Source organism: Lissotriton helveticus, chromosome 5_1, assembly GCF_964261635.1.
Source record: "Lissotriton helveticus chromosome 5_1, aLisHel1.1, whole genome shotgun sequence".
Classification (NCBI taxonomy): domain Eukaryota; kingdom Metazoa; phylum Chordata; class Amphibia; order Caudata; family Salamandridae; genus Lissotriton; species Lissotriton helveticus.
Window position 1 is genome coordinate 1,643,404,241 of NC_136065.1, and position 15,204 is coordinate 1,643,419,444.

At 48.0% G+C, this 15,204-nt stretch overlaps 1 protein-coding gene across 1 annotated transcript in view; it reads right to left on the minus strand.

Annotated features, from left to right (window-relative positions):
• The window catches only part of METTL3 (methyltransferase 3, N6-adenosine-methyltransferase complex catalytic subunit), a 159,586-nt gene that overhangs the window by 64,866 nt on the left and 79,516 nt on the right, over positions 1–15,204 (minus strand). The window contains exons 4-5 of the mRNA XM_078644855.1: positions 3,421–3,596; positions 489–708 (exon numbers count right to left, since the gene is read on the minus strand). Coding sequence (XP_078500981.1) covers positions 489–708; positions 3,421–3,596 — 396 coding nt within the window. The remainder of the gene's footprint in view (positions 1–488; positions 709–3,420; positions 3,597–15,204) is intronic.

Here is a 15,204-nt window from a genome sequence, read left to right on the forward strand (position 1 = left end):
ATATGGTAAATATATAAGGCGCGGTAGTGAGCTGATACAGAAAGAATACATTCTTCATTGTAAACATACATTTGTAGCAGTCTTTGTCCCAGTTCTATGACCCTCTATATCCTTCTCCATCCTGTTTGCATCCTATTCTATTCTTCGTTGCTTTACTATTTGTGTCCCTCTGAACGTTCCAAATCCATGCATCTTGCTTGATCGGTTATTTCTTTCTTTACTTTAACCCTTTATTATCATATCTTTTGTCGTGTTCTTCTCCTATTTAGTTCCTACCCTTTTACTGCTTTGCCTCATTCCTCTCCTATAACTATTCTCGGTTTTATCTCTATACTTCTTCCTTTGCTCATTCTTTGACATGTTCCTACCCATCTCTAAAGTAAAATGATCCAAAAAATGAATTAAAAAAGTCCAAAAAGAATACGAAGACAGAGATCTGGTGATCACGCTGGCAGTAAGAAGTTAAAAAAGCGACAACTAAATTGTACCTGCGGGGGGAAAAGGCGGTCCACAGCTGTGTCATTCCCACCAACGCCTTTGGCCAGTGTACCATCCACACTTCCAGGGAGGCTCAGGGCACCAGCAGCGTCCAGCTCACTACAGGCATCAATCTCATAGTGTACATACTTGCAGGTGTCCATGTGGAAGCAAGTGTTCAGAAACGAACAATCACCCAGGGATTCGTCCGTATGATGGTTGATGATACGCCTGTGTTTGAAGGGGGTGGAGAGGAAGAACAAGAGTCTGAGGTAGCTAAAAAAGAATCCAAGCTGATTGTGCATTTCTCATTCACAAAATCATGTATCATTATTGTGGAAAAACCAAACGTGAGGGTTCATTTTCTTATAGGGATTCAAAACTCTTGACTCCCGGTACCATCAAGCATAGGAGATATTTACAACTACAAGCAAACATGCAATTCTAACAAAGTGTATTTCCCATTGTTAACCTCAGACTACGACAATACTAAAAGCTAGTAATTACCCTTCTATTCTTAAGGTCATCCTGTGATTTCGGTATTACAGTGGGCAGGTCTAAAACTAAGTTTTCTGTAAGCTTGATAGTGTGCTTTTGGTTAATGAGATTGTGTTGTATTATTTTTATCTGCTTCTCAGGAGGTCTGCTTTTATGAGAAGAGCAACTTCCTGCAGGGCTCAGCTCAATCCTTCATTGCTTGTATGTCTTTGCTTCACAGCTAAATTGCAGCTTGCTGCTTGGCCACACCCCATGCCTGGAGCAGAAGATCTGCTTCCAAAAGAATCCGTCACCCTTTTGCCAAGTGTAGCCATATTCAACCTATACCTGAAGTGAAGCTTCTTGCATGGCCGATCAAGTCAAGTCAAATAACTTTATTCGATTACAAATGACAACCATAAAAGCATATTACATTATACATATTTTGACTCTTGTTTTCAAAAAAGATTATATAAAAGACAACATGAAGCGATAATGTTACACATATACCGGGTCATAATTACATTAAATAACAACATTAATCAAAAAGATTACACAAAAAGATTACAGGCAGAACACATTCACGGGATTTCAAGCAGTTTAAAAATAAGATTTGATTATAGATTAAAAGTATATCTAACTGTCAATTGCACTATTATCCCTCCATACTTTTCCTAAACTTAAGAGCTAGTTTTAAAAAGCTACATACAAATAATGTACAGTCGCAACTTAATAACTGAAGGTAATAAAGTGCTGGTCTGATTTGCGTAAAGTTCCGTTTTTTGAGGCAAGGTTTTAAAAATTGCCTCCGTGGGATAAAATAAAAGGGGCAGATAAAAAGAAAGTGATCCAGGTCTTGCGGAGACTTTTCGTAGCAGCCGCAAGCCGGCAGCACTTGATTGCGGTGGGTCCCCCTAGGCACCGCCAATAATAAGTGGAATAAATCCATTCGGAACCTTGTCAACAGGAAGCGGTCATAACTTGACATAGGCCATGACAGGTACGGTTCCATGTGTAAAGATGTTTTTAAAAGCACATGTTTCTGTACACTTCCTTTCAGTAATTCACTATCTTCCCGGGCTGAATACCTAGACAAAGTAAAAACCTTCTTTACCATAATAACATCCAGTTTCGTAATGGACTCGGGTTTTAAAAAGAGTTTGGGGCGTCCCAATTTGTGAAAGGAGGTGCTGAGGTACTTTATCCATGGTACCTTTAGCCTGTATTCCCACGTTAACGCTTCCCTCAGTATAAGCTGAGTGAGTGGTACTTCGCTGTTTAACCAGCAGTTTAGACAGCACAATAAGGATTCACTGCTATCTTATCGCTTAGGTATGACATACCCAGCTCTTCGTGTACAGAGAAGTTGGCTGTTCCCCTAGGTACCCTCAATATCTGTTTTAAGAAGTTGTTTTCTACCACCTCCAAAGCACCTATTGGGGCATATCCCCATAACTCGCTGCCGTAACATGCGATGGCAACACTCTTGGCCTGGTAAAGTTGAAGCAATGCAGCCACTGGACTATTACCCATTTTTCTCGCAAAGTCAAGTATTGCAGCATTTGTCCGGGTTACATCTCCTTTTTTCTTCAAGACCGCGGGGCCCCAGTTCAGTTGGTGATCGAACAGGACTCCGAGGTAAGAGAATGTTTTTGTTGTTGGAATTGTTTCCCCATTAACATTTAGATGGTTTGGCTTTTTATTACCTTGGCCTACCTTCATTACAAAAGATTTGGAGTTATTTATACTCAGATCCCGAGTTTTCATAAAGGCATAGAAGGAATTTAACAATGTTTGGAGGCCAATTGCAGTCCTGGATAAAAGGACTGCGTCATCCGCATAAAGCAGAACCAGCAGTCCCTTCCGTCCGACATAAGGATAATCTGCACAAGTATTTAAAAGATGATCTTCCAAATCATTTATGTATAAATTAAAAAGAAACGGAGCTAAAATACAGCCTTGTCTAACGCCCCGCTGCACACCAAAATCTCTTGTCACTTTTAAGTCTTGTGTGTAGCGGACGTTTGCTCTCGTATCAGAGTGCATATCGGCTAAAAAGTTAATTAAATTCTGCTCTACACCCATTTTTGCCATGGCGCCCCAGAGCCTTCCTCGGCTTACACAATCGAAAGCCGACGATAGGTCCATGAACGCCATGTGAATAGTACCTTGTCGGGCCATAGTATATTTCCCTATTATCATGTACCAGTTCAGGCACTGGGTGATCGTTGAGTGACCGGGCCTAAATCCATATTGGATTGGGGATATTATTTTATTTTCGTCTGCCCATTCTGTTAGCCTGTTTAAAATTACCCCCCCCCCCACTACTTTGGCCACCGAATTTATTAATGATATTGGTCTGTAGCAGAGGGGGCTATCACGTGCACCCTTCTTAAAGACGGGTACAATGGTAGACTCCCCCCACGACTTTGGACAGCCGGAAGTGTAGCCATATTCAACCTATACCTGAAGTGAAGCTTCTTGCATGGCCGATCAGCATCATTTGCCTTCATGCACTCTTCCTTGGTACCAAAGTCACAAAACTCCTGCACCTGGGCTCGGCCACGGGAGCGAAACTTCTCCACGATTGACTGTTCCTTGGCTGTAGTTGTATTGAGAAGCTCTAGAATCTCCTGGCTCACCTGTAGCAGAAGAACAAAGCAAGGTAAACTGGGATGGGGCAAGAATTTTAGGGACACAGCAAGATAAACAAATTACTCACCTTCGGTAATGCTCTTTCTGGTGGATTCTGCTGATTCCTCAGCTTATGAATACCCCCAGGTGCCAGACTGGATCTGTAACTTTTCATATCAATTGCTCCTATATGTCAATAGGTGACACCATCATACTCTGTGGTTGTCTCACTGTGCCACTGAAGTGATGACAGAGAGAACTGTGTGTATGCACATCCATGCTTGCTGATGTCAGTTTTCCTTCAAATCTCTTTTGCCCAGTCACACGCGGACTCGCCATGAAGATTGTAAATGTGACAGTGCGCAGAATGTTGAGGCCTTTTTTTAGAGCTCTAAAGTAAATTTTACAGAACAAGAAGGAGAGAGTGTAGATAGTAGCCCACACTTATCCACCAGAAAGAGTTGCCAAATGTAAACAAGCATTTACAATGCAACGGTTTTGCCTTTGTAAAAGTTAGAGCTATTGGCATTGTAAATGACAACATTTTTATTTATGTGTTCGTTTTGAAAACAGATAAATAAATGGCATTGTCATTTACAATGGCAATAGCCTAATCTCTCGCAAATGCCACCCACACACCCACAGAGAGCCCCCCCACACAGAGCCCCTCCACACAGAGCCTCCCCACACACACACAGGGCCCCCCCCCACACACACCCACACAGGGCCCCCCACACCCACACAGGGCCCCCCCACACACACCCACACAGAGCCCCCCCACACAGCCACACAGAGCCCCCCCCACACAGCCACACAGAGCCCCCCCCCACACAGAGCACCCCCTCACACTGCGAGCCCCCATCCACACACTGCGAGCCCCTAGAGAGTACAATACATAGGACCTGTGTAATGAGTAAACAACACCAACTCCCCCCCCCCCCCCTTCCAGAAAGATGCCACGGAGGTGTTAACTGTTATCAAATACCCCGATCGAACCAGGGACCGTGGCTCTAAAAGAAAACGCTTTCCTTGGCTGATTTCTGCGGCCATCAGAGAGCTCAGGCTGGGCTAATGCAGGTGCGACCTGGAGGAGAAACCCATTAAAGTCCATTAGTAGGAGCAAGAGCTGCTCCCAGGAGAGGCTGCAATGTCTGTGGGAGGAGGCGGGGTCTGAACACTGGTGGTGGACGGGGAGAAAGGAGTGGATAGACAGTTTTTATATAGCGCATTGTCTGACATTTACACTGCCTCGTGGAGCTGTTCTTTCTTAGCCAGGCTGGGGACAGGTTGCCCCAGTTTAAGGTGCTGCTATGGGAAGGGGAGGGGGGGGGGGGGGGGTGGAGGTCTGCGTCCGCACTTTTTTTCTCTTATTATTGTGTTGTAGAAGCCTGGAGTCCTCTTTGACCTCAGGTGTCCTTCCACCCGTTGTCATTGACTTGCTAAACACCCACAACTAAAAACGCAGCGGCAAAAGAGAGAGAGCATCTATTCTAAGCTTGTGAGGACATCTCAGAAAACAATTAGCAGCAATGGACTAGTAAAAAGGTGTGCGTAGTGAAAGCCGAATGATAACCAAGGAACTTTAGATTCACAATCATACATAATAAGCTAGGGCAAATCTGGAGACCAAACATGCTCCACCGCCTGAGGTCAACGACCCCACCAATAATGCAAATGACTGACAAAGGAGGGCACCGAGTAGGCAGGGGAGTTGATGGAGCACAAAGGCATGCCAGAGTCCGAGCTGTCAAAGACCTGGGAGGCCGGCGGAGACAGGAATGCGTGCAGAGAGGTAACGCTGGAAGCATAATGGGGTGGCAGGAATGGGCAGACTGGCTAAGAAGTGGGCCAGCAGGGAGGCAGCAGCACTGAGCAGGCATGGGTAAGGCTGGAGACCGCGGAGAGTCGGGTAGATGTGGCGAGCCGGCAGCAGCCACAGGGGAGGGGTGGGTCTGTGTGCAGTGCCCTGGTGGGTCTGTGTGCAGTGACGTGGACTCTGCTCGGGTGGCTCTGCAGTGTCCCTAGCCGGCACACCGTCATCTTTGGGTGTAACATTCAGGGTCATCCAGGGGTGAGGGCTCTCCTGTCAGAGGGGCAGATGTCCAGCTGTGCAAGGGGGGGCTCTCCTGTCAGAGGGGCAGATGTCCAGCTGTGCAAGGGGGGCTCTCGCTGTCAGAGGGACAGATGTCCAGCTGTGCAGGGGGGGCTCTCGCTGTCAGAGGGACAGATGTCCAGCTGTGCAGGGGGGGGCTCTCGCTGTCAGAGGGGCAGATGTCTAGCTGTGCAGGGGAGGGGGGGGGGGTCGGTTTCAGAAAAACAATACAAGGATGAGCAGGGGGTGTCCCCTGACGGCATGGACCTCCAACACCAAGGCTGAGCTACCACCCTCTGCACTTACACTCTCTCCCTGCAAAGAGGGGGGGGGGCTCGTCGTGTGGCACAGAGCGCAACATAAAGAGATGCCATTTTACACACCCTGCATTTACACCCTCTCCCTGCAAGGTGAGGCAGGTGTCATCATACGGAGGGGGGGGGGGGGGCATCCCGGGGCACAGAGGGCAACATGAAGAGGTGCCATTTTACACACCCTGCATTTTCACCCTCTCCCTCCAAGGGGGGGGGGGCTGTTTTGGGGTACAGGAGCAACATGAAGAGATGTAGTTTTACACACTCTAATATAGAGGCAGACTCCCATATTAGAGAAGGGAGAGGTGTGTGTGTGGGGGGGGGGGGGATGAGGGTGCAATGCCATTTTACACCCCTGACTTTCATAACCACCTACTTCTCCTCAAAATGTTTCCCAGACTTAATGACCAACCCGGGCCAAAAGCACATCCATCAATGGAAACTTTTGGGGCACCTCAGAGGCCCCGTGTGACTTCCGTTTTTTTAAAAAAACAATGACAATCAGCCCGCAGCCAATCAGTGGCTATCTATCCGGACACACGCCGGCTAGATTAGCACGCGGGCTAATGACGCTGCTTAAAGGCACAATGGTCATCTGTTTAGAAACAGGGGTGATACAAGCTCTCCTGCCCCAGTCATCTGCACGTGCGCGCGCACACATCCAGAAATGCACGCGCACGGAAGCCACAAACAGAAGCACACAGATCCTCACACACAGACAAGCACACATAGAAACGCATACATTCGGAATCAAGCACACCTAATAACACAAATTGTATTCATGTGGCGCTTACAAACCGTTGAGGATGCGTTGAAACACACACACACACACGGAATCGGGCACACTAAAACATACACATAGAATCACTCACGGAAACACACACCCACATAATCACAATCACGCACATACACAGATGCACACATACAGAGAATCACACACAGAAGTACCTATACACACTCACAGAAACACAGGCACACATAGAAGTACACACACCTACGCGCACACAGACAAAAACACACATTGTAAATTGTAATACACAAGCTTGTACACACAGAAACACACACACGAAACCACAAACACTGAAACACAAAAACTGCACCCACAAAAAAAGCAAAATCACGATTACGCACATACAGATAATCACACAGACAGAAACACACACAGAAGCACACATACAGAGAAAGTATCACACACACAGGCGTATATATGCTCAGACAAGCACGCATAAAAACACAAGCACAGAAAGAAGCACAAGCGCAAACACAAAACAAAGACAAAAAAAACACACTCTGTACCACACTTGCTCGCACACACAGAAAACGCACAGGTAAAAATGTACCACTCCACAAGGTGTGTGCGACTTTATGTTTTAAAGAGTATTTACTTACATATTGCGTGCAAGTACATTCTGTGCAGCTGGCAGGAGTGCACGGAAGGATGGGTAAAGCTCTGCGAAGCAGCCGTGAGTGCGTTGTATTTTACGCATCCCTTTTATCGAGGACGTAAATGTGCTGCTGATTTACAAACATCACCACCTAAAAAAAAATCTCATCTCCTTACAAATACTAATGTCGGAGCACGCAAAACTACAAATGTTTTTAAAACCCTACCCCAAACTCAGATCCTTCTCGAGTGCTGTGGCCACGAGTTTTTGCAGAATTTCAGAAAATAAATGCTCAAATAAAAAAACACCTTTATACATTTTTATTTTACCGTATGCCACATTATCGATTGTGTGTTTGTTCGGAGACATCTACGTTTCCTTTGCCCCTGCCGTGCTTCGATTATTTGAAATATCGGCGGCGAGCTTTTTATTGCCTCCATCGGGGAATTGTCCGAGCGCTGCCTTCCAACGCATATTATTAATGCTGTCAATACTGTCAAACCTGTCCATTGGTGGGACAGTGCCGATATTTCGCAAAACCACTGCAGTTCATTTGAGGGACAGTACCAGCTGCTGACAGTAAACCTGCTGTGCAGTAGCCGGTCCTAGCGACGCTCTGCCTCATGCTCGTACATTAAGTGGACTCTTTTTAACGCTTTACTACACAATAGCAGCTCTTCCAGGCGCCGGATCGCTGAATGGCTGTTACCAGTACCACCCCTTCTGAACAGAGTTACTACACGTAATAGGACAGTAGCACCACACTCCAACATGCATTGGGCAGTTCCAGCCCTTCCCAGCGGAGCCGCCGTGCAGTACTGGGGCAGCACAGCTGGTCCATCCCAGGGCAGTGGCGACGGCAGTGTGCAGCGGCACAGGGGCAGTGCCTGCGAGCTAAGCGCGTGCACGGCTGGCACGGCTAGTCTGGGACGCCCCGGGCTATCTCTCGCGGTCCTGCCCGCCGTGGCTTGGCGGAGGCGTCCAGCGATTCATTTCCAACCCTGACGAATTATTGCAGCATTTCTTCTCGCCCTCTGCCCGAAGGGGGAGGGGCGGCAGTACGGAAGGCAGTCCTGTGACAACGCCCATCAATGGGTGCACATGAAAGACAGAGCGTCTTTGGGTGTGATGGTTAACTTGTAGCGGGGCGGATGTCTAGGAATGCAGCTTGAAGTCCTCCGCAGTGTGGTCGGGGTATGATGGGTGGGGGAGGGGGTGAACCGAGGGTCTGGGGATGGCATCCTGGCCGTGGCGTTGGAGAGGGGGGGGGGGGTGCGGTTGGGTGAAGGTCTGAGGATTCCAGCCTGACCGTGACACGGGGGGGGAGGGGGGAGGGGGTTGGTGACGGTCTGAGGTAGCCAGTCTGACCATGGCCCAGCAGGTACGGTGGGGATGCGGTGAAGGTAGAGCCACAGGCCTACCATGGCATAGTGGTTGCGTGTCGATGGAACCCGGCCTAGCCGCGGTGGAGAGGTGACGGGACGCGGATGAGGCTGTGCCAACCTGACCTTGACGTGGGGGGTGACAGGTAAAGGGGATTGCACCGTGCACGGCAGGCAGGGCGCGGAGGGGGGTGGGGCCGGGGCGTCAAGTGAGGATCGGGTGAGCCTGCCTGACCGCCTCAGAGCAGGGAGACGGGCTGAGGCACACCACCACACTGTGCGTCCGCTGCAGGTCTGGGGAGGCTGACCTGAGTACGGGAGAGCAGGGAGGGGGGGCATAGCGTGGGGGTCTGGCCGTAGTAAAGGAGGCGAGATGTTTTGAGGGAGTATTTGAGGAAGTGAGGCTGGGGTACATCATAACACGGGAGGAGAGAACGTGCAGTCGGTTAGAGCCATATCACATAGTATGGGCGGGGCGGTGTCCTGGGGGGTCTCTGAGGAGGTTTGCCAGGCCATGACAATGTATATTTTCTTAATGATTTCACGGAACGATCGATTGATCTGTTTATCTGTTCGGTCCAGTCTGTGGTAGAGTTGGGGTGTGGCGCGTGGGCTCGTTGCACTTTCAGCCCCCCCCCTTCCTTCCCCCTCTTACCCCAGCAGACAGAGCGCACGCGGTGTTGTAAGGTGGATGATTTGTTTACCTCAGGGCGGATTCCTTGACATTCCCAGCGCTCCCATCTCTTATCTGTTTCTAAACAGTTGGTTTAACAGACCTGGAACCGAAAGCATTGATTTATAGCTAGATTTTGAGCTCTGACTGTCATGGGGGTTTATAGGAAGTGGGGAGGGCGGAGCTGAGACTTGTAAGATGTGTGCAGCGTCCTCATCACTGCGCCAGTGACTCAGTCTTTACAACAAAGCCTGCATGAAGCAGAAAACATGCTTTCTGGAAACTCCACATCTTATGCGAAAGCCATTAAAGCGAACAGTGCCGCTTGTAGATTGTCCGTGGGGGAAGGCGGGTGCCCTCAATCCTGGACCAGATTCGGGGGCGTTCCCGGCTTTCGGCTGACGTCGCGTGACGTCGGCAAAAGCCAAAGAATCGCGGGAACGCCCCCGAATCTGGTCCGGCATTGACGGACAGGCCCCTCGTCCAATGGCTAGGCTCCATTTATGGAGCCAGCCAATCAATGACGAGGGCCGACCCAAAGCCACACTACAGATCTCATCAGGATTTCGCCTGCGCGAAAAAGATGCGCAGAGCGCATCTTTTCGCCAGGCAAAACCTAAAAACGTGTTCTTTTGATTGATACGTCTAACTGCAGTTCTAACACCTTTTGAATAAATGAAAGTACTACGTCACAGAGGTGGAGGATCTAAAGAGTGAACTTTAACCAAGAAGCCCTGCAGGACCAAGCAGGGAAAATGGCTGTGCGGCAGACTTGATTGTCAAGACCGAAGCCCTTGATGAAGGCAAGTACAGATGACCATATTGCAATGTCACTGCTATCCAACACTGGAACACCCTCATCAAAGGCGACAGTGTGGGGTCTTAGCTCAGAAGTCCTTGTCCCTAGGAGATTCTTTTTTGGCCAGAGGATAACATGTTTTATGCCCAAGATGATTCACCTGGACCAGATTTACAGCTGAACCACCTTTCCCTTCTTAGCAGTAGCAAAGGAAAAAACAAACGGGTGATCATTATGCTTTCAATGTAAAAGCTAGGGGTTCTTTCTACATTAAACAGCTGAAGCCTCAGCTCCTCCCTAAAGGAAAGTGGGGGAGTGAATAAAGCAGGGAGAGTGATGGACGGTCCCATGCAGAAAGGAAGTACAGGTTTGCCGCACCATTAGTCCGGGTAGAATGTGGTATACAGAGGTTGCACTGATAGCACCTGTAGCTCACTGATACTATTAGCAGAAGTGAGTGCAATGAAGAATACTGGCTTAATAGTCATTAATCTCAGTAAGCAACTGTGCGTAGGTTTTTTAGGGTGTGCACATCAACAACGTGAGCACAAAACCGAGGCCTTGTGGAGGTATAATAAAGGGTGGGGGAAGAAACATATATGTGGCTCTTTAAAGAAACACATTCAACAGGTGACTTGAACAATTAATGATGGTCATGCAAACATAGAAAGGTCGAAAGGACTGAAAAATAATCTTTAACAGTGCCTACCACAAACCCTTTCTTGGACAGAAATAAGACAAACAGCAAAACATCAGACAGTTTGACCTGAAGAGGATCAACTTGATGGTCTTCACGTGAGAATACGAACTTCACACAAAATAGGAGTAAATAGATTTGACAACAACAGTCACTACTTGTGCAGAAAGATCATATCTACTCAGTCAATGCCGCTCATCTCCATTCGTGTAGGTGTAACTTGTGGAGATTCAGGTGCAGGACCATATCTGCCCTGTTGCTGAGACAGGAGTTCCTCCTGGCAAATCTGGCTCTACAAGCATGAGCTTCTTCAGAACTCAGGACGGAGTGGGAGAGATGGCAAGGCATACAAGAGGCCTGACCGCTGATACTGGCCGACTGTGCCTCTCTTAGATCAAAGCGGTACAAAAGGGGGTGGTGATGGACGGAGCATCTGAACCAATCAAACACTCACACCCAGTCAACAGATCTGGGTTTAATCCATGATTTGCATATGGCCATGTCTGAACTGGGGTGGCAGAGTGGACTAAAGAACGGTGATGGATTAAACCCAGATCTGTTGACTGGGTGTGAGTGGTTGATTGATTGAGATGCTTCGTCCATCACCACCCCCTTTTGTACCGCTTTGTTCGCCATAAGTGTGGCAGGGTATGCTCAGACGTGAGTCCCTTGCTCACTTTGCCACTGGATTCAAGCAAGCCTGGCTGAAGACTGCTGGAATGACAGAAACCAGTCCTAGGAAGCTTGTTTCCGGTCCAGGGAAGGCCTGGCTTTGACAGTTCGGGCTGGACTGTTCCCATGAGGCACGGGGTCAGACTGATTTGCATATGGCCATGTCTGAACTGGGGTGGTAGAGTGGGCTAAAGAACGGTGATGGATTAAACCCAGATCTGTTGACTGGGTGTGAGTGTTTGATTGGTTCAGATGCTCCGTCCATCACCACCCCCTTTTGTATCTCTTAGATCAAGGCAGAAACTCAAACACACAATAATGGTGACATTGCACATTCCCTGTGGTGGCAAGAAGATCTACTCCTTGAACTACCTCCAAATGTAGACGCTACTTGTGGGGGTTGTGCTGTCAGTTAAGACCTGAGCCTGCATTCCCTTGATGGACCGGGGGAAGAGTTTCAGGGCCAACCAAACGGTACATTGATGTGATGCTTCCGCTACACCCAAAACCATAGGCTGCTGATTTCTACCACGTGGCCGCCCCAGCCCAGAGACGAAGCATTGGTCACTACTGTGAGCCTTGGATGCTGCAGATCAGGTTAGTGTCTTGCAGAAGCCTCTTACATGATACAAATGTTGCCCTAGCAGAACCTCGATACAGTGCTTACTGCAGCTGGAGCTTCTACTCCTGGGCCTACATGTACCAAAAGGCATGGGAGACCAGCAGAACCTTTCTCAGCAGTATCCAAGAGTAAGTCTAAAACATCAGGATCATATGCCTTGAACGCAACTGTTTCCAGGTTGGACACTATAAAGGAAATGTATTCTCTGCATTGGCTGAAGGTGAGATTTCGGCTTGGTGATATAAAAGTCCATATTTACAGAAGAACAATAGTTGTCTAAAGTTGATCCATAACTATAAGCAGAGATCTGGCCTTAAGCGGCCATCCCTCAAGGTGGATGACTGAAACGTCTGAGGAGCTGAGGTGAGGCTGATTAGTAAAGGGGTCAGCTGAAAGTTTTGTGGCACCACCACAAATCGAAGGAAGTGTCTGTGATACTTCAGGACAGATGCATGAAAGTATGCATCCTGCAAATCCAAGGACACCATCCAGTCTTGGACACAGGATCTTCGAAAGTCTGAGCAAACACAGGTGGGACAGGAAGGGGACAGATGAAAAAAAGGAGGGCGTAACCATGCTGAAGAATCTGCATAAACCACTGAATACAGGGAATTTGATTGTAGTTATACAAGTAAAAATGTATTCTGCCCACTTCCGGAAATTAAAGTGGCATGGCTGCAGCTGCGGCAGGCAAGGAGGATTGGGTGGAGGAGAAGACTGATGCACTGGCTGATGGCTTAGGCCTCCGCTACCAACCCAACCTATGGAGACAAAAAAAGGACTGTGTTTGTTGTGCGGGTTGTGAGGGCTGCCTCTGGCAACAGGTAAGACCCCTAAAGTATTTACTAAAGATTCAGCAGTGCTGCTGGAACCGACAGGCCGGGGACAGCCAAGAGAAAGTGTGAGCTGAAGCAGAGCTGTCTACAAAGCGCTGCATGACAGTCAGGTTTTTCACAAGCTTCAATTCCTGTCTGTTGGTACAGCATGGACTGCGTTGGGATTATTTCTGCTGCTCGAAGCCTTAACCACCAATCTCTTAGGAATTGGGTGCTGGGTAAGAAAATCTAGGTCTCCAAGGGCAGGGCTATGACACCTAGCCACCATGCTAGGTTTGGAGTGGAGGGGTGGATTCAAACACAGCTTAAATCAGGTCGCTATCACTGTTTCTATCAAAGTTTTGTTAAAGGGCAGTAAGGGTTCAGAAGAAGCAGGCCCAGGCTGAAAAAAATCCCTCAGTAAATTTGCCAAAATCTCATCGTATGCAGCTGAAGGTTTAGCACTTCTGCTGCTCAGCGGACTGGTGCTGCAACAGGTACTCTCTTCTGTAGGGGGGGGAGGTGCGTCTGTCTCAGCAGAAGTATCCCAGCCACTGGCATTCAATAAACCCAACTATAAACCAGCATAAGCATAGTGAGGAGGGAATGAGCTATCTGCCGCCTTGTTGTTATCCTCCACACGTTGGACATTTTGTAGGCCTTGAACGGTGCGAGTATCCATTCAGAACAAGGCTTCCAGCCTACCGTGGTACTGGCATTGAGGAAGAGGTTATGTTTTTTTCAAAGTGGCTGCACCTTGGTTTTCTCATAACAGAACATAGGCCTAACACAGGCTTATGTCGGCTCTGGATCAGAAACAGGCATCAGGTCAGATCCGGAGTAGGCGGCATTGAAGTTGTGTCAGGCACAAGAGTGGGTTGAACAGACAAGGCCTGCAGTACAGGAGTGGTACCAAGGGCTGGTGGCAGAAGGAGGTGCGCAGACGCCTAATGGGATCAGTCAGCGCCAGGGCAGGCCCTGCTAACAGTGGTCCGACTGGGGCCTTGTAGTTCCACAGGGGCCTGGAAGTACACCAGAAGGAGCCGGTATATGAGTGAAAAGTTTCAGCATAGGCTCCCTGAATGACACTATATGCTGTGGAGTTGATGCTAGACCTGGCAACTTGGGGCTGACTGCATGACTTCTCCCTGGAGAAGGACTGCTGGGACAAAGACCAATCTTGAAGGACGAATATCCCGGCACTCTATAGTGATTTATGTTCTGTGTATTCAATATAAAGCGAAAAAGTTCTATATGTTAACCCAAACACTACTGGCAACGGACAAGGATTAGTTCTCAAAATCAAATGAGTATTTAATTAATGAATATTAACAAGTCAAAATGGTCCATGAGATACACAAAAATACACAGTTTCACAAAAAAGTTCAGATACATAGACCAGAAAAGGGCACACGTCCCTTAATTTAGAGAGCTAAGTCAGAGACTAGAAATGGTGGTTATGTCCTCTTCATCCTGGTCCACAATGAGCAACAGCCGACACGTGTTTCGTCATGTCAAGTGACTTTCTCAAGGCTTTATCCCAAATTCCAAGGGATGTTAGATCCAATAGTACAAAACAATCTCGAAAGCGACTCAAACGATTAAGGCAGTGAACAATAATTTAATGATAATATTTCTAAATCCTCTCCATTTTTCAAAGAAACCGCCTGTAGTAAACAATCCAATTCGTGTTACACCAGAAGGTTCTCTGAATATAAACATTGATCTCAAACAATTCGGAGACCGTAGTAGACCCAAGGGTTTAATCCCGATGGGGCCAGCAACTCCCTTTACCAGTCCCATCTGGATTAATACAGCACTCATTACACGTTACTAAAAGTATGATGCTTAGCAACATTGATTGAGTGACATGTGGGGAACACTGATGTGGCACTCAGGGCCATGGACAGAGTGAAACACTGGAACTGAAAGGGTCATGCAAGGGAGACAGGCATGGTGATGTGTGGGAACACAGACAGGAAGACATGTAACACACAGATCTTGCAATGTTTGGAGGACAGCTAGCACATGACACAATGGACATAGGCATGGTGATGGCATGGGCACCAAGGCTGTGATATCAGGAAACACAAACAGCATGATGATAAAGAGAAAGAGTATGATCCGAAGGAAGCCTCATAACTTGGAGGATGCTAAAATGCGTG